General features: G+C 44.4%; 1 protein-coding gene across 1 annotated transcript; it reads left to right on the top strand.

Annotated features, from left to right (window-relative positions):
• The first annotated feature begins 81 nt into the window (after positions 1-81).
• LOC124023941 (zinc finger protein 883-like) lies at positions 82-27,859 on the top strand. Its single transcript, XM_046338105.1, has 6 exons — positions 82-626; positions 5,277-5,452; positions 5,759-5,806; positions 7,392-7,487; positions 25,136-25,348; positions 26,194-27,859. The coding sequence occupies exons 2-6, from the start codon at positions 5,314-5,316 to the stop codon at positions 27,276-27,278; spliced, it is 1,581 nt and encodes a 526-aa protein (XP_046194061.1). The 5' UTR covers positions 82-626; positions 5,277-5,313; the 3' UTR covers positions 27,279-27,859.

The following is a 27,859-nucleotide window of genomic DNA, read 5'->3' as shown; positions in this document are numbered from 1 at the left end:
ATGTAATTAAAATAATATATAAAACAATAAAATATATATAAATCCCAATGGGAGGAACCGACTTTCATGCCAGGGAAAGCGCTGCAGATAAACAATTAGCTAAAGGCCATTTCACCAATCACCATGTTTGTATAGGCTAAATGGTGATGTAATGTACGACCGCGCAAAATAATGTAGTCTTTCTACGTACAGTGTTTTCACTCCGACATAATTCATTCATATGAAGTTCCTCCCCTGGACTGTAATGGATTTTTATCGATAACGTTCCTGGCCAGAACAACAACCGAGACAACCCAACGGACCGTGGCTCTCTACAACCTCACTGTTCAACATCTTCCACATCGCCGACCGACAATACACGTTAACTGTAAGTTTCAGCGTCTGGTTATAGTTTAAATTACTATAATCAAAACACGACAGATTACCTGATATCACTGGTCTTTTATTGTTTGATTAGACTCTGAGCATGGAGAGTCGGATGAGCCAGTACAGTAAACTTCCGCCTGCGCGCAGGATGGGAAAGGGCGTCATGTTCACGGGCGTCATGTAAGCGCAGGGGTCGGCCATCACACCGACCGATTCGCAACCCTCCTCCCAGTTTATCAATAAAAGACCAGCGATTTCAGGTAATCCGAAAATGCTTTCGTGATCATATAAACGATAGACAAGCGTTGAACAGTACAGTAAACGTTTATTGTCAATCGGTAATGTGGTAGATTGCAGCAGTTGAATAGTGTCAGTTTTGTCCGGCTTGCAGCGGTTGTTGTGGTTTCCGTCTGTCATGTTTATTTATTTTTATTTTCTACTCAGGGTCGTTATCGATACAAGCCATTACATAGGTGAGGACTCAACATGAATGTATATCTGAGTAAGAGTATGGTACTGTGTAAAAAAAAGTGCTGATTAGTTAAATACCCCTTATTGTTCTACTGTAGCGCTTGTTGCACAAGCAAGAAAACGGACTCATCACACCGTGACAAATATAATGAAAAGAGGATACCGAGTCAGTATGTGTGTGTATATATATATTCTACCGTTCAAAAATGGGGAGTCACTTAGAAATGTCCTTGTTTTCCATGAAAACATACTTGAAATTAGTTGTAAAAATGAATAGGAAATATAGTCTAGACATTGACAAGGTTATAAATAATGTTTTTTAATTGAAATAATAATTATGTCCTTCAAACTTTGCTTTCATCAAAGAATCCTCAATTTGCAGCAATTACAGCGTTTGCAGGCCTTTGGCATTCTAGTTGTCAATCTGAAGAGATTTCACCCCATGCTTCCTGAAGCACCTCCCACAAATTGGATTGGCTTGATGGGCATTTCTTATGTACCATACGGTCAAACTGCTCCCACAACAGCTCAATAGGGTTGAGATCCGGTGACGGTGCTGGCCACTCCATTATAGACAGAATACCAGCTGAATGCTTCTTCCCTAAATAGTTATTGCATAGTTTGGAGCTGTGCTTTGGCTCTAATTAAGCACCGTCCACAGAGTATGGCATGGCGTGGAAAAATTGAGTGATAACCTTCCTTCTTCAAGATCCCTTTTACCCTGTACAAATCTCCCACTTTACCACCACCAAAGCACCCCCAGACCATCACATTCCCTCCACCAGACCATCACATTCCCTCCCCCAGACCATCACATTCCCTCCCCCAGACCATCACATTCCCTCCCCCAGACCATCACATTCCCTCCCCCAGACCATCACATTCCCTCCCCCAGACCATCACATTCCCTCCCCCAGACCATCACATTCCCTCCCCCAGACCATCACATTCCCTCCCCCAGACCATCACATTCCCTCCACCAGACCATCACATTCCCTCCCCCAGACCATCACATTCCCTCCCCCAGACCATCACATTCCCTCCCCAGACCATCACATTCCCTCCCCCAGACCATCACATTCCCTCCCCCAGACCATCACATTCCCTCCCCCAGACCATCACATTCCCCCCCAGACCATCCCCCTCCCCAGACCATCACATTCCCTCCCCCAGACCATCACATTCCCTCCCCCAGACCATCACATTCCCTCCCCCAGACCATCACATTCCCTCCCCAGACCATCACATTCCCTCCCCCAGACCATCACATTCCCTCCCCCAGACCATCACATTCCCTCCCCCAGACCATCACATTCCCTCCCCCAGACCATCACATTCCCTCCCCCAGACCATCACATTCCCTCCCCCAGACCATCACATTCCCTCCCCAGACCATCACATTCCCTCCCCAGACCATCACATTCCCTCCCCCAGACCATCACATTCCCTCCCCCAGACCATCACATTCCCTCCCCCAGACCATCACATTCCCTCCCCCAGACCATCACATTCCCTCCCCCAGACCATCACATTCCCTCCCCCAGACCATCACATTCCCTCCCCCAGACCATCACATTCCCTCCCCCAGACCATCACATTCCCTCCCCCAGACCATCACATTCCCTCCCCCAGACCATCACATTCCCTCCCCCAGACCATCACATTCCCTCCCCCAGACCATCACATTCCTCCCCCAGACCATCACATTCCCTCCACCATGCTAGACAGATGACGTCAAGAACTCCTCCAGCATCTTTTCATTTTCTCCGTCTCACGAATGATCTCCTTTGTGATCCGAATATCTCAAACTTAGATTTGTCTGTCCATAACACTTTTTTTTCCCCAATCTTCCTCTGTCCATTGTCTGTGTTCTTTTACCCATCTTAATCTTGTCTTTAAATTGGTCAGTCTGAGATATGGCTTTTTCTATGCAACTCTGCCTAGAAGGACCAGCATCCCGGAGTCTCCACTTCAATGTTGACATTGAGACTGGTGTTTTGCGGGTACTGTTTAATGAAGCTGCCAGTTGAGGACTTGTGAGGTGTCTGTTTCTCAAACTAGACACTCTAATTTACTTGTCCTCTTGCTCAGTTGTGTACCGAGGCATCCCACTCCTCTTTCTATTCTGGTTAGTGCTAGTTTGTGCTGTTCTGTGAAGGGAGTAGTACACAGCGTTGTACGAGATCTTCAGTTTCTTGGCAATTTCTCACATGGAATAGCCTTAATTTCTCAGAACAAGAATAGACTGACGAGTTTCAGAAGAAAGTTCTTTGTTTCTAGACATTTTGAGCCAGTAATCAAACCCACAAATGCTGATGCTCCAGACACTCAACTAGTCTAAAGGCCAGTTTTATTGCTTCTTTAAATAGCACGACTGTTTTCAGCTGTGCTAACATAATTGCAAAAGTGTTTTCTAATGTTCAATTAGCCTTTTTAAAATGATAAACTTGGATTAGCTAACACAGTGTTCCAGGGGAACACAGGAGTGATGGTTGCTGATAATGGGCCTCTGTACACCTATGTAGATATCCCATTACAAATCAGCCGTTTCCAGCTACAATAATCATTTACAACATTAACAATGTCTTCACTGTATTTCTGATCAATTTTAATGGATAAAAAAAAATGTTTTTCTTTCAAAAACAAGTACATTTCTAAGTGACCCCAAACTTTTGAACGGTAGTGTGTATATAAGTGTATATATATATTATATATGTGTATATATATGTGTGTATATAATATATGTATATATATATTATATATGTGTATATATATGTGTGTATATAATATATGTATATATATTATATATATATATAATATATATATTATATATATATATGTATATATAATATATGTGTATATATATGTGTATATATAATATATGTATATAAGTGTATATATATATTATATATGTGTATATATATGTGTGTATATAATATATGTATATATATTATATATAATATATATATAATATATATTATATATATATTATATATATATATATGTATATATTATATATGTGTATATATATGTGTATATATAATATATGTATATATATATTATATATGTGTATATATATGTGTGTATATAATATATGTATATATATTATATATATATATAATATATATATTATATATATATATGTATATATAATATATGTGTATATATATGTGTATATATAATATATGTATATAAGTGTATATATATATTATATATGTGTATATATATGTGTATATATAATATATGTATATAAGTGTATGTATATTATATATGTGTATATATATGTGTGTATATAATATATTTATATAAGTGTATATATAATATATGTATATAAGTGTATATGTATATTATATATGTTTTTCTGTTAGTTTATTTAATTTCTGAACAACACTTAGATTTTAGTTTTCTGATTCAGACACTTTCTTTAAAATGAAATTAAAAGCATCCAGTCCACTTCATACCATGTCTGAACTGGGTTCTGGCTGCCGTGTTCATACCATGTCTGAACTGGGTTCTGGCTGCCGTGTTCATACCATGTCTGAACTGGGTTCTGGCTGCCGTGTTCATACCATGTCTGAACTGGGTTCTGGCTGCAGTGTTCATACCATGTCTGAACTGGGTTCTGGCTGCAGTGTTCATACCATGTCTGAACTGGGTTCTGGCTGCCGTGTTCATACCATGTCTGAACTGGGTTCTGGCTGCAGTGTTCATACCATGTCTGAACTGGGTTCTGGCTGCAGTGTTCATACCATGTCTGAACTGGGTTCTGGCTGCAGTGTTCATACCATGTCTGAACTGGGTTCTGGCTGCCGTGTTCATACCATGTCTGAACTGGGTTCTGGCTGCAGTGTTCATACCATGTCTAAACTGGGTTCTGGCTGCAGTGTTCATACCATGTCTGAACTGGGTTCTGGCTGCAGTGTTCATACCATGTCTGAACTGGGTTCTGGCTGCAGTGTTCATACCATGTCTGAACTGGGTTCTGGCTGCCGTGTTCATACCATGTCTGAACTGGGTTCTGGCTGCCGTGTTCATACCATGTCTGAACTGGGTTCTGGCTGCCGTGTTCATACCATGTCTGAACTGGGTTCTGGCTGCAGTGTTCATACCATGTCTGAACTGGGTTCTGGCTGCAGTGTTCATACCATGTCTGAACTGGGTTCTGGCTGCCGTGTTCATACCATGTCTGAACTGGGTTCTGGCTGCCGTGTTCATACCATGTCTGTCTGAACTGGGTTCTGGCTGCCGTGTTCATACCATGTCTGAACTGGGTTCTGGCTGGGTTCTGGCTGCCGTGTTCATACCATGTCTGAACTGGGTTCTGGCTGCCGTGTTCATACCATGTCTGAACTGGGTTCTGGCTGCCGTGTTCATACCATGTCTGAACTGGGTTCTGGCTGCCGTGTTCATACCATGTCTGAACTGGGTTCTGGCTGCAGGGTTGCAGCCCAGACAAGCTCACAACAGGGTCCAGAGATGGCATCAGTGAAGCTGGAGGACTGCAGTCAAACACTGGAACTCAATGTGATTATCAAAGAGGAGGAGGAGGAGCGAGAAATCCAGGAGGAGGAGGAAGAGGAAGAAGAGGATGAGGAAGATAATGACATTGACTCTGGTGAGTCCAGGTTGGCTATGCCAACATTCTGGGTTACATCATAGTCCTTAAAGTCCAGATCTGGGTTCAAATATGATTTAAAAACATTCAAATACTTTCAGTGTTTTTGGAGCCTTGCTGAAGTGTCAGCTAGTTAAGTGGGGTGGTGGTCACTTTTGAGACTATTGGACCAGGCACATATTGATTTCAATCAAGCACAGACAGATTTTCAATTTGAATTGAACCCATGTCTACTATTGTCTAGTGTGGCACACACAGTAGTCCCAAAATAACCTCTAAGCCCCTGTTTTGATGTTATTCAAATAGATATGGAAGAAGAGGAGGACCAGGGAGAAAGAGGTGTGGCCAACCCAGGTAATATATTACAATAGAAAGAGAACTAACCCAGGTAATATATTACAATAGAAAGAGGACTAACCCAGGTAATATATTACAATAGAAAGAGAACTAACCCAGGTAATATATTACAATAGAAAGAGAACTAACCCAGGTAATATATTACAATAGAAAGAGAACTAACCCAGGTAATATATTACAATAGAAAGAGAACTAACCCAGGTAATATATTACAATAGAAAGAGGACGAACCCAGGTAATATATTACAATAGAAAGATAACTAACCCAGGTAATATATTACAATAGAAAGATAACTAACCCAGGTAATATATTACAATAGAAAGAGAACTAACCCAGGTAATATATTACAATAGAAAGAGAACTAACCCAGGTAATATATTACAATAGAAAGAGAACTAACCCAGGTAATATATTACAATAGAAAGAGAATAGAATAAAGCCTATTATATTATTATTGTTAGTATTATTGTTATTATTACTACTATTATTATCATTATTATTATTACTACTATTATTATTACTATTATTATTATTGCTATTATTATTATTATTATTACTACTAATACTACTATTATTATTATTATTACTATTATTATGATTATTACTACTACTACTATTATTACTACTAATACTACTATTATTATTATTAGTATTATTACTATTATTATTACTACTACTATTATTGTTACTATTATTATTACTACTAATACTACTATTATTATTATTAGTATTATTATTATTACTACTACTACTACTACTATTACTACTAATACTACTATTATTACTACTAATACTACTATTATTAGTATTATTACTATTGTTATTACTACTACTACTATTATTGTTACTATTATTATTACTACTAATACTACTATTTTTATTACTATTATTACTACTACTACTACTACTACTACTACTACTACTACTACTACTATTGCTGTTATTATTACTACTATTATTACTATTATTATTACTATTATTATTACTACTACTACTACTATTATTATTACTACTACTACTACTACTACTATTATTACTACTACTACTACTACTACTACTACTACTATTACTACTAATACTACTACTACTACTACTACTACTACTTATTACTACTACTACTACTATTATTATTATTACTACTACTACTACTATTATTATTACTACTAATACTACTATTATTATTATTACTACTTCTACTACTACTACTTATTATTACTACTACTTCTACTACTACTACTTATTATTACTACTACTACTACTACTACTACTACTACTACTATTATTATTATTACTACTACTACTACTACTACTACTACTACTTATTATTACTACTACTACAAACTAATACTACTATTATTATTATTACTACTACTACTACTATTATTATTATTACTACTACTACTACTACTACTTATTATTACTACTACTACTACTAATACTACTATTATTATTACTACTACTACTACTACTATTATTACTATTATTATTGTTTTACATTTGTATTACTATTATTATGTGAAGATCTATTATAAAGTTTTAATGAACATTGTGTTCCAGTCTTATTGGTTTGATGTTTTACAGGGCTTGTTATTGTTAAAAGAGAGGATGAGGAGGAGAGGGACAGAGAGAAGGACGAAGAGGAGGAGGAGGAGGAAGGTGTGGATAGGACCAAGCCAGGTAATCACTGATCAGAACATGCATCCAGAGGAGGAGGTGGGGGATGGAGAGGAGGAGGAAGGTATAGATGGGACCAAGCCAGGATTTATTTAAACACATGACCAATTCATATACACATTAATATACAATAAACACATTTACATTACATTACATTTAAGTCATTTAGCAGACGCTCTTATCCAGAGCGACTTACAAATTGGTGCATTCACCTTATGACATCCAGTGGCACAGCCACTTTACAATAGTGCATCTAAATCTTTTAGGGGGGTGAGAAGGATTACTTATCCTATCCTAGGTATTCCTTAAAGAGGTGGGGTTTCAGGTGTCTCCGGAAGGTGGTGATTGACTCCGCTGTCCTGGCGTCATGAGGGAGTTTGTTCCACCATTGGGGGGCCAGAGCAGGTTTTGACTGGGCTGAGTGGGAACTGAGTGGGAACTGTACTTCCTCAGTGGTAGGGAGGCGAGCAGGCCAGAGGTGGATGAACGCAGTGCCCTTGTTTGGGTGTAGGGCCTGATCAGAGCCTGGAGGTACTGAGGTGCCGTTCCCCTCACAGCTCCGTAGGCAAGCACCATGGTCTTGTAGCGGATGCGAGCTTCAACTGGAAGCCAGTGGAGAGAGCGGAGGAGCGGGGTGACGTGAGAGAACTTGGGAAGGTTGAACACCAGACTGACTGCGGCGTTCTGGATGAGTTGTAGGGGTTTAATGGCACAGGCAGGGAGCCCAGCCAACAGCGAGTTGCAGTAATCCAGACGGGAGATGACAAGTGCCTGGATTAGGACCTGCGCCACTTCCTGTGTGAGGCAGGGTCGTACTCTGCGGATGTTGTAGAGCATGAACCTACAGGAACGGGCCACCGCCTTGATGTTAGTTGAGAACGACAGGGTGTTGTCCAGGATCACGCCAAGGTTCTTAGCGCTCTGGGAGGAGGACACAATGGAGTTGTCAACCGTGATGGCGAGATCATGGAACGGGCAGTCCTTCCCCGGGAGGAAGAGCAGCTCCGTCTTGCCGAGGTTCAGCTTGAGGTGGTGATCCGTCATCCACACTGATATGTCTGCCAGACATGCAGAGATGCGATTTGCCACCTGGTCATCAGAAGGGGGAAAGGAGAAGATTAATTGTGTGTCGTCTGCATAGCAATGATAGGAGAGACCATGTGAGGTTATGACAGAGCCAAGTGACTTGGTGTATAGCGAGAATAGGAGAGGGCCTAGAACAGAGCCCTGGGGGACACCAGTGGTGAGAGCGCGTGGTGAGGAGACAGATTCTCGCCACGCCACCTGGTAGGAGCGACCTGTCAGGTAGGACGCAATCCAAGCGTGTGCCGCGCCGGAGATGCCCAACTCGGAGAGGGTGGAGAGGAGGATCTGATGGTTCACAGTATCGAAGGCAGCCGATAGGTCTAGAAGGATGAGAGCAGAGGAGAGAGAGTTAGCTTTAGCAGTGCGGAGCGCCTCCGTGATACAGAGAAGAGCAGTCTCAGTTGAATGACTAGTCTTGAAACCTGACTGATTTGGATCAAGAAGGTCATTCTGAGAGAGATAGCGGGAGAGCTGGCCAAGGACGGCACGTTCAAGAGTTTTGGAGAGAAAAGAAAGAAGGGATACTGGTATGTAGTTGTTGACATCGGAGGGATCGAGTGTAGGTTTTTTCAGAAGGGGTGCAACTCTCGCTCTCTTGAAGACGGAAGGGACGTAGCCAGCGGTCAGGGATGAGTTGATGAGCGAGGTGAGGTAAGGGAGAAGGTCTCCGGAAATGGTCTGGAGAAGAGAGGAGGGGATAGGGTCAAGCGGGCAGGTTGTTGGGCGGCCAGCCGTCACAAGACGCAAGATTTCATCTGGAGAGAGAGGGGAGAAAGAGGTCAGAGCACAGGGTAGGGCAGTGTGAGCAGAACCAGCGGTGTCGTTTGACTTAGCAAACGAGGATCGGATGTCGTCGACCTTCTTTTCAAAATGGTTGACGAAGCCATCTGCAGAGAGGGAGGAGGAGGGGGGGAGGAGGATTCAGGAGGGAGGAGAAGGTGGCAAAGAGCTTCCTAGGGTTAGAGGCAGATGCTTGGAATTTAGAGTGGTAGAAAGTGGCTTTAGCAGCAGAGACAGAGGAGGAAAATGTAGAGAGGAGGGAGTGAAAGGATGCCAGGTCCGCAGGGAGGCGAGTTTTCCTCCATTTCCGCTCGGCTGCCCGGAGCCCATTCAACTATCCATTAATATACAATAAACACATTCAAATACCCATTCATATACACATTAATATACAATAAACACATTCAACTACCCATTAATATACAATAAACACATTCAAATACCCATTCATATACACATTAATATACAATAAACACATTCAACTACCCATTCATATACACATTAATATACAATAAACACATTCAACTACCCATTCATATACACATTAATATACAATAAACCCATTAAACTACCCATTCATATACACATTAATATACAATAAACCTATTAAACTACCCATTCATATACACATTAATATACAATAAACACATTCAACTACCCATTAATATACAATAAACCCATTAAACTACCCATTCAATACACATTAATATACAATAAACCTATTAAACTACCCATTCATATACACATTAATATACAATAAACACATTCAACTACCCATTAATATACAATAAACACATTCAAATACCCATTCATATACATATTAATATACAATAAATACATTAAACTCCACATTTATATAGACATTAATATGCAAAGTGCTGTACAGAAACCCATTCTAAAACCCCAAACAGCAAGCAATGCAGGTGTAGAAGCACGGTGGCTAGGAAAAACTCCCTAGAAAGGCCAAAACCTAGGAAGAAACCTAGAGAGAAACCAGGCTATGAGGGGTTCTGGGGCCCCACAAGGGTGTGTTCTCAGCCCTCTCCTGTACTCCCTGTTCAGCCATGACTGCGTGGCCATGCACGCCTCCAACTCAATCATCAAGTTTGCAGACGACACTACAGTGGTAGGCTTGATTACCAACAATGACGAGATGGCCTACAGGGAGGAGGTGAGGGCCCTCGGAGTGTGGTGTCAGGAAAATAACCTCTCACTCAATGTCAACAAAACAAAGGAGATGATCGTGTACTTCAGGAAACAGCAGTGGGAGCACCTCCCTTTCCACATTGATGGGACAGCAGCGGAGAAGGTGGAAAGTTAAGTTCCTCTGCGTACACATCACAGACAAACTGAAATGGTCCACCCACACAGACAGCATGGTGAAGAAGCTGAAGAAATTTGGCTTGTCACCTAAAACCCCCACAAACTTCTACAGATGCACAATCGAGATCATCCTGTCAGGCTTTATCACCACCTGGTAGGGCAAACTACCTTCCCTGAACCGTAAGGCTCTCCAGAGGGTAGTGCGGTCTGCACAACGCATCACCGGGGGCAACTACACTTCCCTGAACCGCAAGGCTCTCCAGAGGGTGGTGCGGACTGCACAACGCATCACCGGGGGCAAACTACCTTCCCTCCAGGACACCTACACCACCCGATGTCACAGGAAGGCCAAAAAGATCATCAAGGACAACAACCACCTGAGCCACTGCCTGTTCACCCCGCTATCATCCAGAAGGCGAGGTCAGTACAGGTGCATCAAAGCTGGGACTGAGAGAATGAAAAACAGCTTCTATCTCAAGGCCATCACTAATATAAAGAGGCTGCTGCCAACATACAGACTCAAATCACTGACCACTTTAATAAATGGATTTAATCATGTTGTCACTTTAAATAATGCCACTTTTATATGTTTACATATCCTACATTACTCATCTCATATGTATATATACTGTATTTTATACCATCTATTGCATCTTTCCTATGCCGCACAGCCATCGCACATCCATATATTTATAGATACATATTCTTATTCCATCCCCTTACATTGTGTGTGTGTATTAGGTAGTCGTTGTGAATTTGTTAGATTACTTGTTAGATATTACTGCACTGTCGTAACTAGAAGCACAAGCATTTCGCTACACTCGCATTGACATCTGCTAACCATGTGTATGTGACAGATAAAATGTGATTTTATTTAAACCTATTAAACTACCCATTCATATACATTAATATACAATAAACCCATTAAACTTAAACTACCCATATATACACATTAATATACAATAAACCTATTAAACTACCCATTCATATACACATTAATATACATAAAACCCATTAAACTACCCATTCATATACACATTAATATACATAAAACCCATTAAACTACCCATTCGTATACACATTAATATACAATAAACCTATTAAACTACTCATTAATATACAATAAACTCATTACACTACCCATTCATATAAACATTAATATACATAAAACCCATTAAACTACCCATTCATATACACATTAATATACAATAAACCTATTAAACTACCCATTCATATACACATTAATATACAATAAAACCATTAAACTACCCATTCATGTACACATTATTATACACATCAACACGAAAAGCAAAACAAAATTATAAAAAACAGACACATTCAGTAAAACGGTCCCCCTAACAACCATCTGAAAGGCCCTAGAAGGTCCCCCTAACAACCATCTGAAAGGCCCTAGAAGGTCCCCCTAACAACCATCTGAAAGGCCCTAGAAGGTCCCCCTAACAACCATCTGAAAGGCCCTAGAAGGTCCCCCTAACAACCATCTGAAAGGCCCTAAAAGGTCCCCCTAACAACCATCTGAAAGGCCCTAGAACAGGGGTGTCAAACTCATTTCGCATCGTGGGCCACATACGGCCTAGGGAGATGTCAAGTGGGCCGGACCATTAAAATTATACCATACTCTGCTATAAATAACCAAAATATCATGTCTTTCCTTTGTTTTGGTGTAAAGAAGCACAAGAACATTAGGAAAATATTGAAATTTAATGAACTATCCTTTTACAAAACATTTCATGAAACACCTCATATTTCCTTAGACAAATGTGCAATTTACTTTTATCATTCACAAATATGCATTGCAACTGATCCCACTGATTGTACAAAGGCACAAAACTTTAATTGGTACTGAAAAATATAGTAATGCAGTCAATATAGTCAATATATATAGTCAATGTCTCATATTATCAACTCCTCTAATAAATATGGCCAGTTGGGCCACGTCTGTGATGTCAGTGCTCTCGTCAATTGCCACGGAAAATGCAATAAATGACTTGACTCTCTGTTTCAATTGACTGTCTAAATCTGCCGATAGTTCCGAAATTGTTATGCAGGTGAATGAGGACCCAAAAGCGACTTGGCGAAAACAGAGTCTTTATTCCAGTAAAGGAAATATGCAAAACTCCTAGACAAATCGGAGCGGTAAACAAAGCATAAAAAACAATTCCACTCGTAATGACGAGGACAGACTGGAGACTCGACCATAAACTGTAGGTTGCCTCGGGAAGGCACTGACCGTAGCAGACTCAGACACCTGCTCACCACGCAGCATCTGAGGGAAACACGACACGGCGAGACAAAGACACATCACGGTGAACAATATACAAGGATCCGACAGAACAGAAACGGAAAACAAGGGGAGAAATAAGGACTCTAATCAGAGGAAAAGATAGGGAACAGGTGTGGAAAGACTAAATGATTGATTAGGGGAATAGGAACAGCTGGGAGCAGGAACGGAACGATAGAGAGAAGAGAGAGAGGGAGGAAGAGAGAAAAAAGGGAACGAACCAAAAAAGACCAGCAGGGGGAAAACGAACAGAAGGGAAAGCAAAATGACAAGACAATATAAGACAAAACATGACAGAAATCCTCTCTGCTATAGTATTCCTCGTCAGGCTAATATTGGCAAAAGCTTGTCGCTTCTCGGGACATACAAGTTCAGCCGCCTTCATCATGCATTGTTTAACAAAGTCACCGTCGGAATACGGCTTCGATGCTAATGCTATTTCGCTAGCAATTAGGTAGCTGGCTTTTACCGCTGCTTCACTGACTTCTCGGCTCTGGCTGAAAGTTGACTGCTGTTTCCTCAGACCCGCCAGCAATTCGTTAATCTTATCTCTTCTCAGTTGTCCTTGCAAGCCGTCATATTTTTCGCTGTGATGAGTCTCGTAGTGGCGTCGAATATTATATTCCTTCAATACCGAAACTTGTTGCAAACACACCAAGCACAAGGTTTTCCGTGCATCTCTGTAAATAAATAGGATGTGGTCCATTTTTCTTTGAAAATTCTACACTCCTTATCTACTTTTCTCCGTTTGGATAACGACATTTTGGCTAATGAGGGTGTAGCGGAGAGGTAGAGACCAAGGTATTAACAACGTCGTAACAAGCAGCAGATGGCGCATTGATACCGTCTGCTGTTTTCAGTCTGTCTCAGTGATGCGGCTTGTCTTCTACTCTGATGGAAAGAGTGCGCCCCTTAGCGGATAATCCATGAATTGCAGCGAATTAAAAATATTAATTCCATGTCTTTTATGCATTTTTTCCACTTTCAAATTATCCTGCGGGCCTGATCGAACTTCCTAGGGGGCCGGTTCCGGCCCGCGGGCCGTATGTTTGACACCCCTGCCCTAGAAGGTCCCCCTAACAACCGTCTGAAAGGCCTAGAAGGTCCCCCTAACAACCATCTGAAAGGCCCTAGAGGGTCCCCCTAACAGTCTGAAAGGCCCTAGAAGGTCCCCCTAACAACCGTCTGAAAGGCCCTAGAGGGTCCCCCTAACAGTCTGAAAGGCCCTAGAGGGTCCCCCTAACAACCGTCTGAAAGGCCCTAGAGGGTCCCCCTAACAACCGTCTGAAAGGCCCTAGAGGGTCCCCCTGACAACTGTCTGAAAGGCCCTAGAAGGTCCCCCTAACAACCATCTGAAAGCCCTAAAAGGTCCCCTGAAAGGCCCTAGAGGGTCCCCCTAACAACTGTCTGAAAGGCCCTAGAAGGTCCCCCTAACAACCGTCTGAAAGACCCTAGAGGGTCCCCTTAACAACCGTCTGAAAGGCCCTAGAGGGTCCCCCTAACAACCGTCTGAAAGGCCCTAGAGGGTCCCCCTGACAACTGTCTGAAAGGCCCTAGAAGGTCCCCCTAACAACCATCTGAAAGCCCTAAAAGGTCCCCCTAACAACCGTCTGAAAGGCCCTAGAGGGTCCCCTAACAACTGTCTGAAAGGCCCTAGAAGGTCCCCCTAACAACCGTCTGAAAGACCCTAGAGGGTCCCCCTAACAACCGTCTGAAAGGCCCTAGAGCACATATGTCAGAGTCAAGGCCCGCGGGCCACATCCGGCCCGCGAGAAGGTTTTTTACGGCCCCTGGGATGATCTTGATTTGTTATTAGAACCGGCCCGCAGACCGCAGCAAGCCGGCAGCCCGCAGATCTTTTACACGCACCAATACTACATTTCCCACAATGCAACGTGACGCACCGAGCAGTAGGCTGCTTCATTTCAATATTTATTGGCACAGCAGTTGTCAGCATCACAGTAAAATTAACTTTCAGATACCCATCAAAAATGGCAAAACGGAAGGTGGACACTGAGAACCGGGGGTTTCAAACAAGGTGGGAGTCGGAGTATTTGTTCACGGAGGTAGCTGGAAAACCTGTGTGTCTTCTGTGTGGAGAAAGTGTGGCGGTACTGAAAGAGTATAATCTGAGACGACATTATGAAACGAAACACGCGGACAAAAACAAGAATATGGACATGGAACAAAGGCTACAAAAGGCAGAGGAATTAAAACGAGGCCTCAAATCTCGACAGGCTCTGTTCAAAAAAGCCAAATCACAAGGCCAGGCTGCTGTCAAGGCCAGTTTTATTTTGGCAGAAGAGATCGCTAAATCAGCCCGGCCATTTACGGAGGGGGATTTCATCAAAAACTGCATGATTAAAGTTTGTGACGAAGTTTGCCCAGAAAAAAGGCAACTCTTTTTAAATGTGAGTCTGAGCAGAAACACCATTGCCGAGAGAGTAGACCAGTTGTCCATCAATCTAAAAGAGCAGCTTGTGAAAAAGGGAAAAGATTTCATTGCATATTCCTTGGCTGTGGATGAGAGCACCGACATTTCTGACATTGCCCAGTTGTCAATTTTCATCCGCGGAGTGGACTCCAGCCTAAGCGTGACAGAGGAGTTTTTGGCTTTACGTCCTATGCATGGCACAACTACGGGGCATGATTTGTATGAAGAGGTGTCAAGATGTGTAAATGAGATGGAGCTGCCTTGGGAAAAACTCGTGGGTTTGACAACCGACGGAGCACCTGCGATGTGTGGACACAGGAGCGGACTGGTGGAGAAGATACGGGAAAAGATGCAAGAGGAAAACGCGACAGGTGAGCTGACAGCTTATCATTGTATCATACACCAGGAAGCGTTGTGCGGTAAAGCCTTGAAAATGGAGCATGTAATGAGCATCATCACGCGCACAGTTAACTTTATCAGAGCCAAAGGTTTGAATCACCGCCAGTTCAAGGCATTTCTGACGGAGTTAGAAACGGAGCATGGTGATTTGCCTTATCACACAGAGGTGCGATGGCTAAGCCAGGGAAAGGTGCTTCAAAGATGTTTCGAGCTTCGTGAGGAGATTTGTCTGTTCTTGGACAGCAAAGGGAAAGACACAACACAACTCCGAGACGAAATGTTTCTGTGTGAAATGGCTTTTCTGTGTGACATTACGAGTCATCTGAATGCAATGAACTTGCAGCTGCAGGGTCGGGATCGTGTCATCTCTGATATGTACAGTACAGTGAAGGCATTTAAAACCAAGTTGAGTGGATGATAGAAAATTGCTATTATTGTTTTTTTCTTTGAAGTAAATTTAGCCCACTTTTGCTAAAATAGAAAATATAGGCTACTGATGGTGCCTTGAATACCGGTTTCTTTCATTTAATGTTCATGTTATGGGGATTTTTATATAAAGGAAATTTGTCTTTTGTGTCTGTTGAAAATTAAAGATTACTGACAGAGCCATAAGAAAATATTGCTTTATTTATCTGATCATATTGGAATATATTTGTTAGGTTTTCAGTAGGTTCAATTAGGTTCACTAGACTATATGCGTCATTTTAAAAAATTTCAATGAACATTCGAACAGTCCGGCCCTCGGCTTGTAGCTAAATATTTTATTTGGCCCTCCGTCCATTTGACTTTGACACCCCTGCCCTAGAGGGTCCCCCTAACAACCATCTGAAAGGCCCTAGAAGGTCCCCCTAACAACCATCTGAAAGGCCCTAGAAGGTCCCCTAACAACCGTCTGAAAGGCCCTAAAAGGTCCCCCTAACAACCGTCTGAAAGGCCCTAGAGGGTCCCCCTAACAACTGTCTGAAAGGCCCTAGAAGGTCCCCCTAACAACCGTCTGAAAGGCCCTAGAAGGTCCCCTAACAACCATCTGAAAGGCCCTAGAAGGTCCCCCTAACAACCATCTGAAAGGCCCTAGAAGGTCCCCCTAACAACCGTCTGAAAGGCCCTAGAGGGTCCCCCTAACAACCGTCTGAAAGGCCCTAGAAGGTCCCCCTAACAACCGTCTGAAAGGCCCTAGAAGGTCCCCCTAACAACTGTCTGAAAGGCCCTAGAGGGTCCCCCTAACAACTGTCTGAAAGGCCCTAGAAGGTCCCCCTAACAACCGTCTGAAAGGCCCTAGAAGGTCCCCCTAACAACCGTCTGAAAGGCCCTAGAAGGTCCCCCTAACAACTGTCTGAAAGGCCCTAGAAGGTCCCCCTAACAACCGTCTGGAAGGCCCTAGAGGGTCCCCCTGACAACCATCTGAAAGGCCCAAGAGGCACCAATTCCTACCATTTTAAAGTGCATTGTAGATCATTCCACACTGAAGTACAAAAAAACTAAAAGCAGATCTACCCAACTCGGGGGATCTCGAAAGGATATCTAGAGAGTTGCCATCTCTGAGCCCGGGTCCGGTAGCCCGTACATCTACAGGTTAACAATGAGGTAAGGTATGGCGGAAATGTATGCAATAGGCCATTTTTATAGACAAAAAGAGCACAATGCATCTATGTACGAGACTTCAAGGTGGGCCAGCCTGCGTTCTGATACAAAATGCAATGTGTGCTGAACCTATCGGCCGTAATAAATCGCAACGCATCGTGATGAACCACATCCAATGACTTCAATAGTGGCAGCTGCATTCAGATAGACAATATCCGCCATAGTCAATATACCTGGAACGAATGTTGACGAAATTATTTGTTTTCTGCTATTTAACGAAAGACCAGTTCCTATAGAAGAAGCCGATTTAAAAAAGAATGGTTTTTATTTATTTTGTAATATTATTAATTTCTTTGAACTAATGCATCAACATACTTTTTTTTTAAAGATCGCTTTTCACCCATCCAGGTAGTCAGATATGTATATAGGCGGGGACACGATCCGCGAGAGCACCATACAAAGTACGTATACTATACTTATGCATAAATCATCAGATATTTAAAATAAAAAAAGTGATTTGGAAAATGTACGTGTACTTGGTTTTACCTGCATTAAGTTTAAGTTCAACAAAGGCTTTCTGCAGAACAATGAAGACAGATTGAAGCTCTGTCAGAGCCTGGTCAGCTGCGAAGGCAACAGCACACACCACAGTGTCATCTGCGTACAGGTGAACGATACCATTTTAAGATAATGAGAGAGAGAGAGAGAGAGAGAGAGAGAGAGAGAGAGAGAGAGAGAGAGAGAGAGAGAGAGAGAGAGAGAGAGAGAGAGAGAGAGAGAAAAAAAACAGACCAAGAATGGATCCCTCCGGGAAACCCTTTGTTACGTCCAGAACCTGATTTGACACCATCAGTAAATACACACTGTGTTCTGAGGGGTATCCTACGAAGCAAGCTACTCTGGGTTTTCTAAAGCTAACCGGGCTTCAGTTAGCTTGGTATCCCAGCTCAGGCTTCATCCGTACTACGACCGTGGATATTTCTCTTCTGCCTGCCGCTGACTCCAGCAGAAGGATTCTGATTTCATTGGTACTCAACATGGCTTGTCGAATTCTTCATTGAGACGATGCTGAAACGTCAAATCCATTTACATTACATTTAACATTTAAGTCATTTAGCAGACGCTCTTATCCAGAGCGACTTACAAATTGGTGCATTCACCTTATGACATCCAGTGGGACAGTCACTTAACAATAGTGCATCTAAAACTTAGGGGGGGGTGAGAGGGATTACTTATCCTATCCTAGGTATTCCTTAAAGAGGTGGGGTTTCAGGTGTCTCCGGAAGGTGGTGATTGACTCCGCTGTCCTGGCGTCGTGAGGGAGTTTGTTCCACCATTGGGGGGCCAGAGCAGCGAACAGTTTTGACTGGGCTGAGCGGGAACTGTACTTCCTCAGTGGTAGGGAGGCGAGCAGGCCAGAGGTGGATGAACGCAGTGCCCTTGTTTGGGTGTAGGGCCTGATCAGAGCCTGGAGGTACTGAGGTGCCGTTCCCCTCACAGCTCCGTAGGCAAGCACCATGGTCTTGTAGCGGATGCGAGCTTCAACTGGAAGCCAGTGGAGAGAACGGAGGAGCGGGGTGACGTGAGAGAACTTGGGAAGGTTGAACACCAGACGGGCTGCGGCGTTCTGGATGAGTTGAAGGGGTTTAATGGCACAGGCAGGGAGCCCAGCCAACAGCGAGTTGCAGTAATCCAGACGGGAGATGACAAGTGCCTGGATTAGGACCTGCGCCGCTTCCTGTGTGAGGCAGGGTCGTACTCTGCGGATGTTGTAGAGCATGAACCTACAGGAACGGGCCACCGCCTTGATGTTGGTTGAGAACGACAGGTGTTGTCCAGGATCACGCCAAGGTTCTTGGCGCTCTGGGAGGAGGACACAATGGAGTTGTCAACCGTGATGGCGAGATCATGGAACGGGCAGTCCTTCCCCGGGAGGAAGAGCAGCTCCGTCTTGCCGAGGTTCAGCTTGAGGTGGTGATCCGTCATCCACACTGATATGTCTGCCAGACATGCAGAGATGCGATTCGCCACCTGGTCATCAGAAGGGGGAAAGGAGAAGATTAATTGTGTGTCGTCTGCATAGCAATGATAAGAGAGACCATGTGAGGTTATGACAGAGCCAAGTGACTTGGTGTATAGCGAGAATAGGAGAGGGCCAAGAACAGAGCCCTGGGGGACACCAGTGGTGAGAGCGCGTGGTGAGGAGACAGATTCTCGCCACGCCACCTGGTAGGAGCGACCTGTCAGGTAGGACGCAATCCAAGCGTGGGCCGCGCCGGAGATGCCCAACTCGGAGAGGGTGGAGAGGAGGATCTGATGGTTCACAGTATCGAAGGCAGCCGACAGATCTAGAAGGATGAGAGCAGAGGAGAGAGAGTTAGCTTTAGCAGTGCGGAGCGCCTCCGTGATACAGAGGAGAGCAGTCTCAGTTGAATGACTAGTCTTGAAACCTGACTGATTTGGATCAAGAAGGTCATTCAGAGAGAGATAGCGGGAGAGCTGGCCAAGGACGGCACGTTCAAGAGTTTTGGAGAGAAAAGAAAGAAGGGATACTGGTCTGTAATTGTTGACATCGGAGGGATCGAGTGTAGGTTTTTTCAGAAGGGGTGCAACTCTCGCTCTCTTGAAGACGGAAGGGACGTAGCCAGCGGTCAGGGATGAGTTGATGAGCGAGGTGAGGTAAGGGAGAAGGTCTCCGGAAATGGTCTGGAGAAGAGAGGAGGGGATAGGGTCAAGCGGGCAGGTTGTTGGGCGGCCGGCCGTCACAAGACGCGAGATTTCATCTGGAGAGAGAGGGAGAAAGAGGTCAGAGCACAGGGTAGGGCAGTGTGAGCAGAACCAGCGGTGTCGTTTGACTTAGCAAACGAGGATCGGATGTCGTCGACCTTCTTTTCAAAATGGTTGACGAAGTCATCTGCAGAGAGGGAGGAGGGGGGAGGGGGCGGAGGATTCAGGAGGGAGGAGAAGGTGGCAAAGAGCTTCCTAGGGTTAGAGGCAGATGCTTGGAATTTAGCGTGGTAGAAAGTGGCTTTAGCAGCAGAGACAGAGGAGGAAAATGTAGAGAGGAGGGAGTGAAAGGATGCCAGGTCCGCAGGGAGGCGAGTTTTCCTCCATTTCCGCTCGGCTGCCCGGAGCCCTGTTCTGTGAGCTCGCAATGAGTCATCGAGCCACGGAGCGGGAGGGAGGACCGAGCCGGCCTGGAGGATAGGGGACATAGAGAGTCAAGGGATGCAGAGAGGGAGGAGAGGAGGGTTGAGGAGGCAGAATCAGGAGATAGGTGGGAGCAGGTTTGAGCGGAGGGAAGAGATGATAGGATGGAAGAGGAGAGAGTAGCGGGGGAGAGAGAGCGAAGGTTGGGACGGCGCGATACCATCCGAGTAGGGGCAGTGTGGGAGGTGTTGGATGAGAGCGAGAGGGAAAAGGATACAAGGCAGTGGTCGGAGACTTGGAGGGGAGTTGCAATGAGGTTAGTGGAAGAACAGCATCTAGTAAAGATGAGGTCGAGCGTATTGCCTGCCTTGTGAGTAGGGGGGGAAGGTGAGAGGGTGAGGTCAAAAGAGGAGAGGAGTGGAAAGAAGGAGGCAGAGAGGAAAGAGTCAAAGGTAGACGTGGGGAGGTTAAAGTCGCCCAGAACTGTGAGAGGTGAGCCGTCCTCAGGAAAGGAGCTTATCAAGGCATCAAGCTCATTGATGAACTCTCCGAGGGAACCTGGAGGGCGATAAATGATAAGGATGTTAAGCTTGAAAGGGCTAGTAACTGTGACAGCATGGAATTCAAAGGAGGCGATAGACAGATGGGTAAGGGGAGAGAGAGAGAATGACCACTTGGGAGAGATGAGGATCCCGGTGCCACCACCCCGCTGACCAGACGCTCTCGGGGTGTGCGAGAGCACGTGGGCGGACGAAGAGAGAGCAGTAGGAGTAGCAGTGTTGTCTGTGGTGATCCATGTTTCCGTCAGTGCCAAGAAGTCGAGGGACTGGAGGGAGGCATAGGCTGAGATGAACTCTGCCTTGTTGACCGCAGATTGGCAGTTCCAGAGGCTACCGGAGACTTGGAACTCCACGTGGGTCGTGCGCGCTGGGACCACCAGAGTAGGGTGGCCGCGGCCACGCGGTGAGGAGCGTTTGTATGGTCTGTGCAGAGAGGAGAGAACAGGGATAAACAGACACATAGTTGACAGGCTACAGAAGAGGCTACGCTAATGCAAAGGAGATTGGAATGACAAGTGGACTACACGTCTCGAATGTTCAGAAAGTTAAGCTACGTAGCAAGAATCTTATTGACTAAAATGATTAAAATGATACAGTACTGCTGAAGTAGGCCAGCTGTACTGGGCAAATCAGTGGGCAAATCAGTGCCATGTTCAAATTTGAGACGAAAATCACAATGAAGGAAAAGTAATGTTACGGATTCAGCAGGCGGAGGTGTGAAATAAGCGTTTAGAAGTATCTTCTTCATTGTTTTACTTTGCTGTGTTGATTCTGATTGTTAAAATAAATTATAATAATAATAAATGCTTATTTTAGTTTCTAAATGAATTCTGTCATTACTAAATCATGTGATAGGTATTTTTTTTAAATTGTAAAAATAAATAAAAATCACACACAAACATTTAATTAATAACATATAATAACATATATTTAATAACATATTTAATCAGTCTTCTTCCTCAAATGAAGGAGATGAAGGAGATGATGACGCACTCTTTGCAAGAGGGAGGGATTCTGATTTCATTGGTCCTCAACTCGCGGTTCAGACTATTCATTCAGGATAGAGTTGGGCAGGTTAGTTCTGAAGGATTAATTCAGGATAGAGTTGGCCTGAGGTCAGTTGGTGAAGGATTCATTCAGGATAGAGTTGGCCTGAGGTTAGTTGGTGAAGGATTCATTCAGGATAGAGTTGGCCTGAGGTTAGTTGGTGAAGGATTCATTCAGGATAGAGTTGGCCTGAGGTTAGTTGGTGAAGGATTCATTCAGGATAGAGTTGGCCTGAGGTTAGGTGGTGAAGGATTCATTCAGGATAGAGTTGGGCAGGTTAGTTCTGAAGGATTCATTCAGGATAGAGTTGGCCTGAGGTTAGTTGGTGAAGGATTCATTCAGGATAGAGTTGGCCTGAGGTTAGTTGGTGAAGGATTCGCTGCCATAGAAATGTAACTGACTAAAAGGTGAGCCACATTCATATGACTTTTAAATCATTTTCAAACCAGCTACATGCAGCCTGGTCCAGGTCTCAGAATAAGTTGTGTAGTATTTAGTAGTATTTATTGGGATCCTCAATTAGCCCCTCTTACTGGGGTCAAAACAGGAAATTACATTACATTTACATTTAAGTCATTTAGCAGACGCTCTTATCCAGAGCGACTTACAAATTGGTGCATTCACCTTATGACATCCAGTAGAACAGTCACTTTACAATAGTGCATCTAAATCTTAAAAGGGGGGGGGTGAGAAGGATTACTTATCCTATCCTAGGTATTCCTTAAAGAGGTGGGGTTTCAGGTGTCTCCGGAAGGTGGTGATTGACTCCGCTGTCCTGGCGTCGTGAGGGAGTTTGTTCCACCATTGGGGGGCCAGAGCAGCGAACAGTTTTGACTGGGCTGAGCGGGAACTGTACTTCCTCAGTGGTAGGGAGGCGAGCAGGCCAGAGGTGGATGAACGCAGTGCCCTTGTTTGGGTGTAGGGCCTGATCAGAGCCTGGAGGTACTGAGGTGCCGTTCCCCTTACAGCTCCGTAGGCAAGCACCATGGTCTTGTAGCGGATGCTAGCTTCAACTGGAAGCCAGTGGAGAGAGCGGAGGAGCGGGGTGACGTGAGAGAACTTGGGAAGGTTGAACACCAGACGGGCTGCGGCGTTCTGGATGAGTTGTAGGGGTTTAATGGCACAGGCAGGGAGCCCAGCCAACAGCGAGTTGCAGTAATCCAGACGGGAGATGACAAGTGCCTGGATCAGGACCTGCGCCGCTTCCTGTGTGAGGCAGGGTCGTACTCTGCGGATGTTGTAGAGCATGAACCTACAGGAACGGGCCACAGCCTTGATGTTAGTTGAGAACGACAGGGTGTTGTCCAGGATCACGCCAAGGTTCTTAGCGCTCTGGGAGGAGGACACAATGGAGTTGTCAACCGTGATGGCGAGATCATGGAACGGGCAGTCCTTCCCCGGGAGGAAGAGCAGCTCCGTCTTGCCGAGGTTCAGCAAATAAATAAATAAAACGCAACAAATAAAATACATGATATCCATAAAATATACATAACACTAACACTACATAACACTACATAACACTACATAACACTACATAACACTACATAACACTACATAACACTAACACTACATAACACTACATAACACTACATAACACTACATAACACTACATAACACTACATAACACTAACACTACATAACACTACATAACACTACATAACACTACATAACACTACATAACACTACATAACACTACATAACACTACATACTCTCCTGCCTCTGCCTCACGCTTCAGAAACAGGAGATCTGTCCTATGAGCCGTTCTGGTTTGTTCAGGCCAAGGCTTGTGGAAGGCTACTTACCGACATACAGTGCATTCGCTAAGTATTCAGACCACTTGACTTTCCCCACATTTTGTTACACTACAGCTTTATTCTAAAATAGATTAAACAAATTTAAAACATCCTCATCAATCTACACACAATACCCCATAATGACGAAGCAAAAACAGGTTTTCAGAAATGTTTGCAAATATATTAAAAATTAAAACAGAGACCCTTTGCTAGGAGACTCGAAATTGAGCTCAGGTGCATCCTGTTTCCATTGATCATCCTTGATGTTTCTACATCTTGATTGGAGTCCACCTGTGGTAAATGTATTTGATTGGACATGATTTGGAAAGGCACACACCTGTCTATATAAGGTCCCACAGTTGACAGTGCATGTCAGAGCAAAAACCAAGCCATGAGGTCGAAGGAATTGTCCTTAGAGCTCAGAGACAGGACTGTGTCACGACACAGATATGGGGAAGGGTTTCCTAGAGCCACCTTGCCAAACTGAGCAATCGGGAGAAGGGCCTTGGTCATGGAGGTGACCAAGAACCCGATGGTCACTCAGTCAGAGCTCCAGAGTTCCTCTGTGGCGATGGGAGAACCTTCCACAAGGACAACCATCTTTGCAGCACTCCACCAATCAGGCCTTTATGGACTTAGACCGTGAGAAACAAGATTATCTTGTCTGATGAAACTAAGATTGAACTCTTTGGCCTGAATGCCAAAGAGGAAACCTGGCGCCATCCCTATGGTGAAGCATGGTGGTGGCAGCATTATGCTGTGGGGATGTTTTTCAGCGGCCAGGATTGGGATACTAGTCAGGATCGAGGAAAAGATGAACGGAGCAATGTACAGGGAGATTCTTGATGAAAACCTGCTCCAGAGTACTCAGGACCTCAGACTGGGGCGAAGGTTCGCCTTCCAACAGGACAACGACCTTAAGCACACAGCCAAGACAACGCAGGAGTGGCTTCGGGACAAGTCTCTGAATGTCCTTGAGTGGCCCAGCCAGAGCCCGGACTTGAATATCCCAGTAATCGCTGATCAGAACATGCATCTAAGAGGAGGAGGAAGGTGTGGGTAGGACCAACTCAGATCAGAATATACATTTAGGAGAAGTCAACTATCCTTTCTACCTTTTTAGATACCGATGCATAGTATAGCATATAAAATAGAAAACAAGTGTTTAACCCCTGTAATGTTGCCATTAAAACAGGAGAGGGTGCCAGCTCTGACCCAGACAGCCTTGGGGACCCTGACCCGGAGAGACCGTACCTCTGCTCCCAGTGCGGCAAGCGGTTTACTGCAGCCAGCAGCTTGAAGATACACACGATGACCCACAGCGGAGAGAAACCCCACCATTGTTCCGTTTGCGGGAAGGCCTTCTTGCGATCCTATGACCTGAGACGACACCAGGTGGTTCACAAAGGTGAGAGAAACACCCATACCCTGATGTTAAACTATTTGATTGACTATGGTACAGGTACACTATTGTGTAACACAATGAATTTGAAGATGATCTCCACTGTTTGCTTTTTAGCTAGCTATCCAGACAGCTTAAAAAAATAGCTGCCAACATGCCATTAAAACAATGCAGTCAATCCACAGCCGTACACTTTATGACATCAGTTGTTGATAGGACATTTGACAAGTTGTAAAATGCAAGTACTGATATTGTATCGTATAAAAACACTCACTGCTTTCCAAGAGAGCACACATTGAGTCATTGTGGGTTTGTTTACATATATTTTAGAGGCGAATTATACGGAAAATGTGTTTAAAACCTGTATAAACTGTATTTATAATTATATGACCAATATTTTAGGTCGACTAATTCTATTACCCAATTTCTGATGCATCACATGCCTTTTATTTCCCTGCGTCAGTTAAAGCAGGAAATGCATCACCTACTGCCATTCATTCCAATTAGACTGTGTTGGATTTCTCCCTGACCAAGATGGCTGCCATTTTCAGACCATTATGGAACTTTGAGGGTTCACAACACAGCCCCTCTAGTAATTGAGTAGGATCTCTATGGGTGCAGGTACATGGTATTGTATCAAATTTGGGGTGTACCTCCGACCAGTATGCAAACTGGGTCCAGGAGACTGTCAACCCAACAGTGATCTGAACCGCTTGACGAGGTTGCTAGGTGTTGGGTCGCTATAGTATTTTACTATATGTACAGTATACTGTTAAGCATGCAAGTGATGCTGTTCTCTCCTCTCTGTCCTAGCAGCATCTCTAACCCCTATAATGTTGTCATTGAAACAGGAGAGGTTGCCAGATCTGACACAGACATCTCTGAGAAGCACCACCGCTGCTCCGAGTGCGGAAAGAGGTTCCTCACAAAGACGCGGCTGAACAGACATGCGCTGATTCACAGCGGAGAGAAACCACATCGGTGCTCTGTCTGCGGGAAGTGTTTCTTACGACCCGACGACCTGAGGAGACACATGACCATCCACACCGGAGAGAAAACCAAGCACGTCTGCCATCCGTGTGGGAAGACCTTCGCCTTGCTACGGCACCTCAAGATCCACCAGCGAGTCCATACGGGAGAGAAACCATACCACTGCTCCAAGTGCGCAGAGAGTTTTGCCCACCTGTTGGAGTATAGGAAGCACAGACAGACCCACCGTATCGAGAAACCATACCACTGTGATGACTGTGGCAAGATGTTCTCCCACTTCAGAACCCTCAAGGTTCATCGTCTGATCCACACAGGAGAGAACCTCCACCACTGCTCCTACTGCGGGAAGGGCTTCACGATCAGAGGGAACCTCAACACCCACCTACTGACCCACACCAAGGAGAAACCGCATCAGTGCTCCATCTGCGGACAACGCTTCGCCAGATCCCAGTGCCTGAAAAAACACAAGCTCAAGAAGTTACACATGGAAGAGGTCCTCTACCACATCTGCGACTGCGGTAAGAGCTTCACGGATGTAGAGAAGCTGCAGACGCATGCAAGGACGCACTTGAAGAACCTTGAGAAGAGGTTCTGCTGCTCGTACTGCGGTCGGACGTTCGTACGGGCTGGTGACCTTCAAAGCCACCAGAGAACACACACTGGAGAGAAACCGTACGTCTGCACTATATGCGGGACCCGTTTCGCCCAGTCTGGGAACCTGAGAGTGCACCAGATCACGCACACTAAAGAGAGGCCGTACCCTTGTACTGTCTGTGATAAGGGGTTCACCACACCGGGGAGTCTGAAGGTGCACATGAGGCTCCATACAGGGGAGAAGCCGTATGTCTGTAGCCTGTGTGGGAAAGGGTTCCATGTACCCAAATTGCTGAAGAAACACCAGGAGCATCACACAAGCGAGATGACAGCCTCCTTGGACATGACATAGGAAAAGCCTACAATTTGTCTGGAGGCCTTTTATTTTGGAAAACACATGTCGTCAATGAGACCAGTGGCCAGTACTTTAGTCACTGAGGCCTATCCTTTCTCAATTCATCTTTCCTCGATTATCTCGCATCCTCTCTCCTCACCTCCTCAACTGTATTGGAGGAGAATATCTAAAGTCCCTCTCCTCAGACCTTCTTCTCCTTCAATGAGTTTTGAGAAGAAGCTGAGGAGAGAGAATGGAAGGACTCGAGGACTGATGAATTCAGAAAAAAAAATCCAGGTTTCAATGGCCAAAGGATTGCTGGTGGTTTCTCTGCTGCTCTCACTAGCATCGCTGGGCTTCGGGCACGTACCAGTGGAACGTCTACATTTGAAACAGTCTATAAATCCATTTAAGGACATGGGTTTTCAAAATAAAAGTAATCTGAAATTGTGCCGCAAATGTACTTTTCAACATCTCACTAGTCATGACAGAATTTGTAGAGCCTAGTGGTTAGAGTGTAGGGGTGGCAGGTAGCCTAGTGGTTAGAGTGTAGGGGAGGCAGGTAGCCTAGTGGTGAGAGTGTAGGGGCGGCAGGTAGC

The sequence above is a fragment of the Oncorhynchus gorbuscha genome, unplaced genomic scaffold (genome assembly GCF_021184085.1).
Source record: "Oncorhynchus gorbuscha isolate QuinsamMale2020 ecotype Even-year unplaced genomic scaffold, OgorEven_v1.0 Un_scaffold_1730, whole genome shotgun sequence".
Classification (NCBI taxonomy): domain Eukaryota; kingdom Metazoa; phylum Chordata; class Actinopteri; order Salmoniformes; family Salmonidae; genus Oncorhynchus; species Oncorhynchus gorbuscha.
This window is presented reverse-complemented; position numbering and strand designations above follow the sequence as displayed.

Coding starts and splice junctions, on each gene's coding strand:
- LOC124023941 (XM_046338105.1), top strand. CDS start 5,314: ATGGCATCAGTGAAGCTGGAGGACTGCAGTCAAACACTGGAACTCAAT. Junction 5,453..5,758: donor AGATAATGACATTGACTCTG/GTGAGTCCAGGT, acceptor TTATTCAAATAG/ATATGGAAGAAGAGGAGGAC. Junction 5,807..7,391: donor AAGAGGTGTGGCCAACCCAG/GTAATATATTAC, acceptor GATGTTTTACAG/GGCTTGTTATTGTTAAAAGA.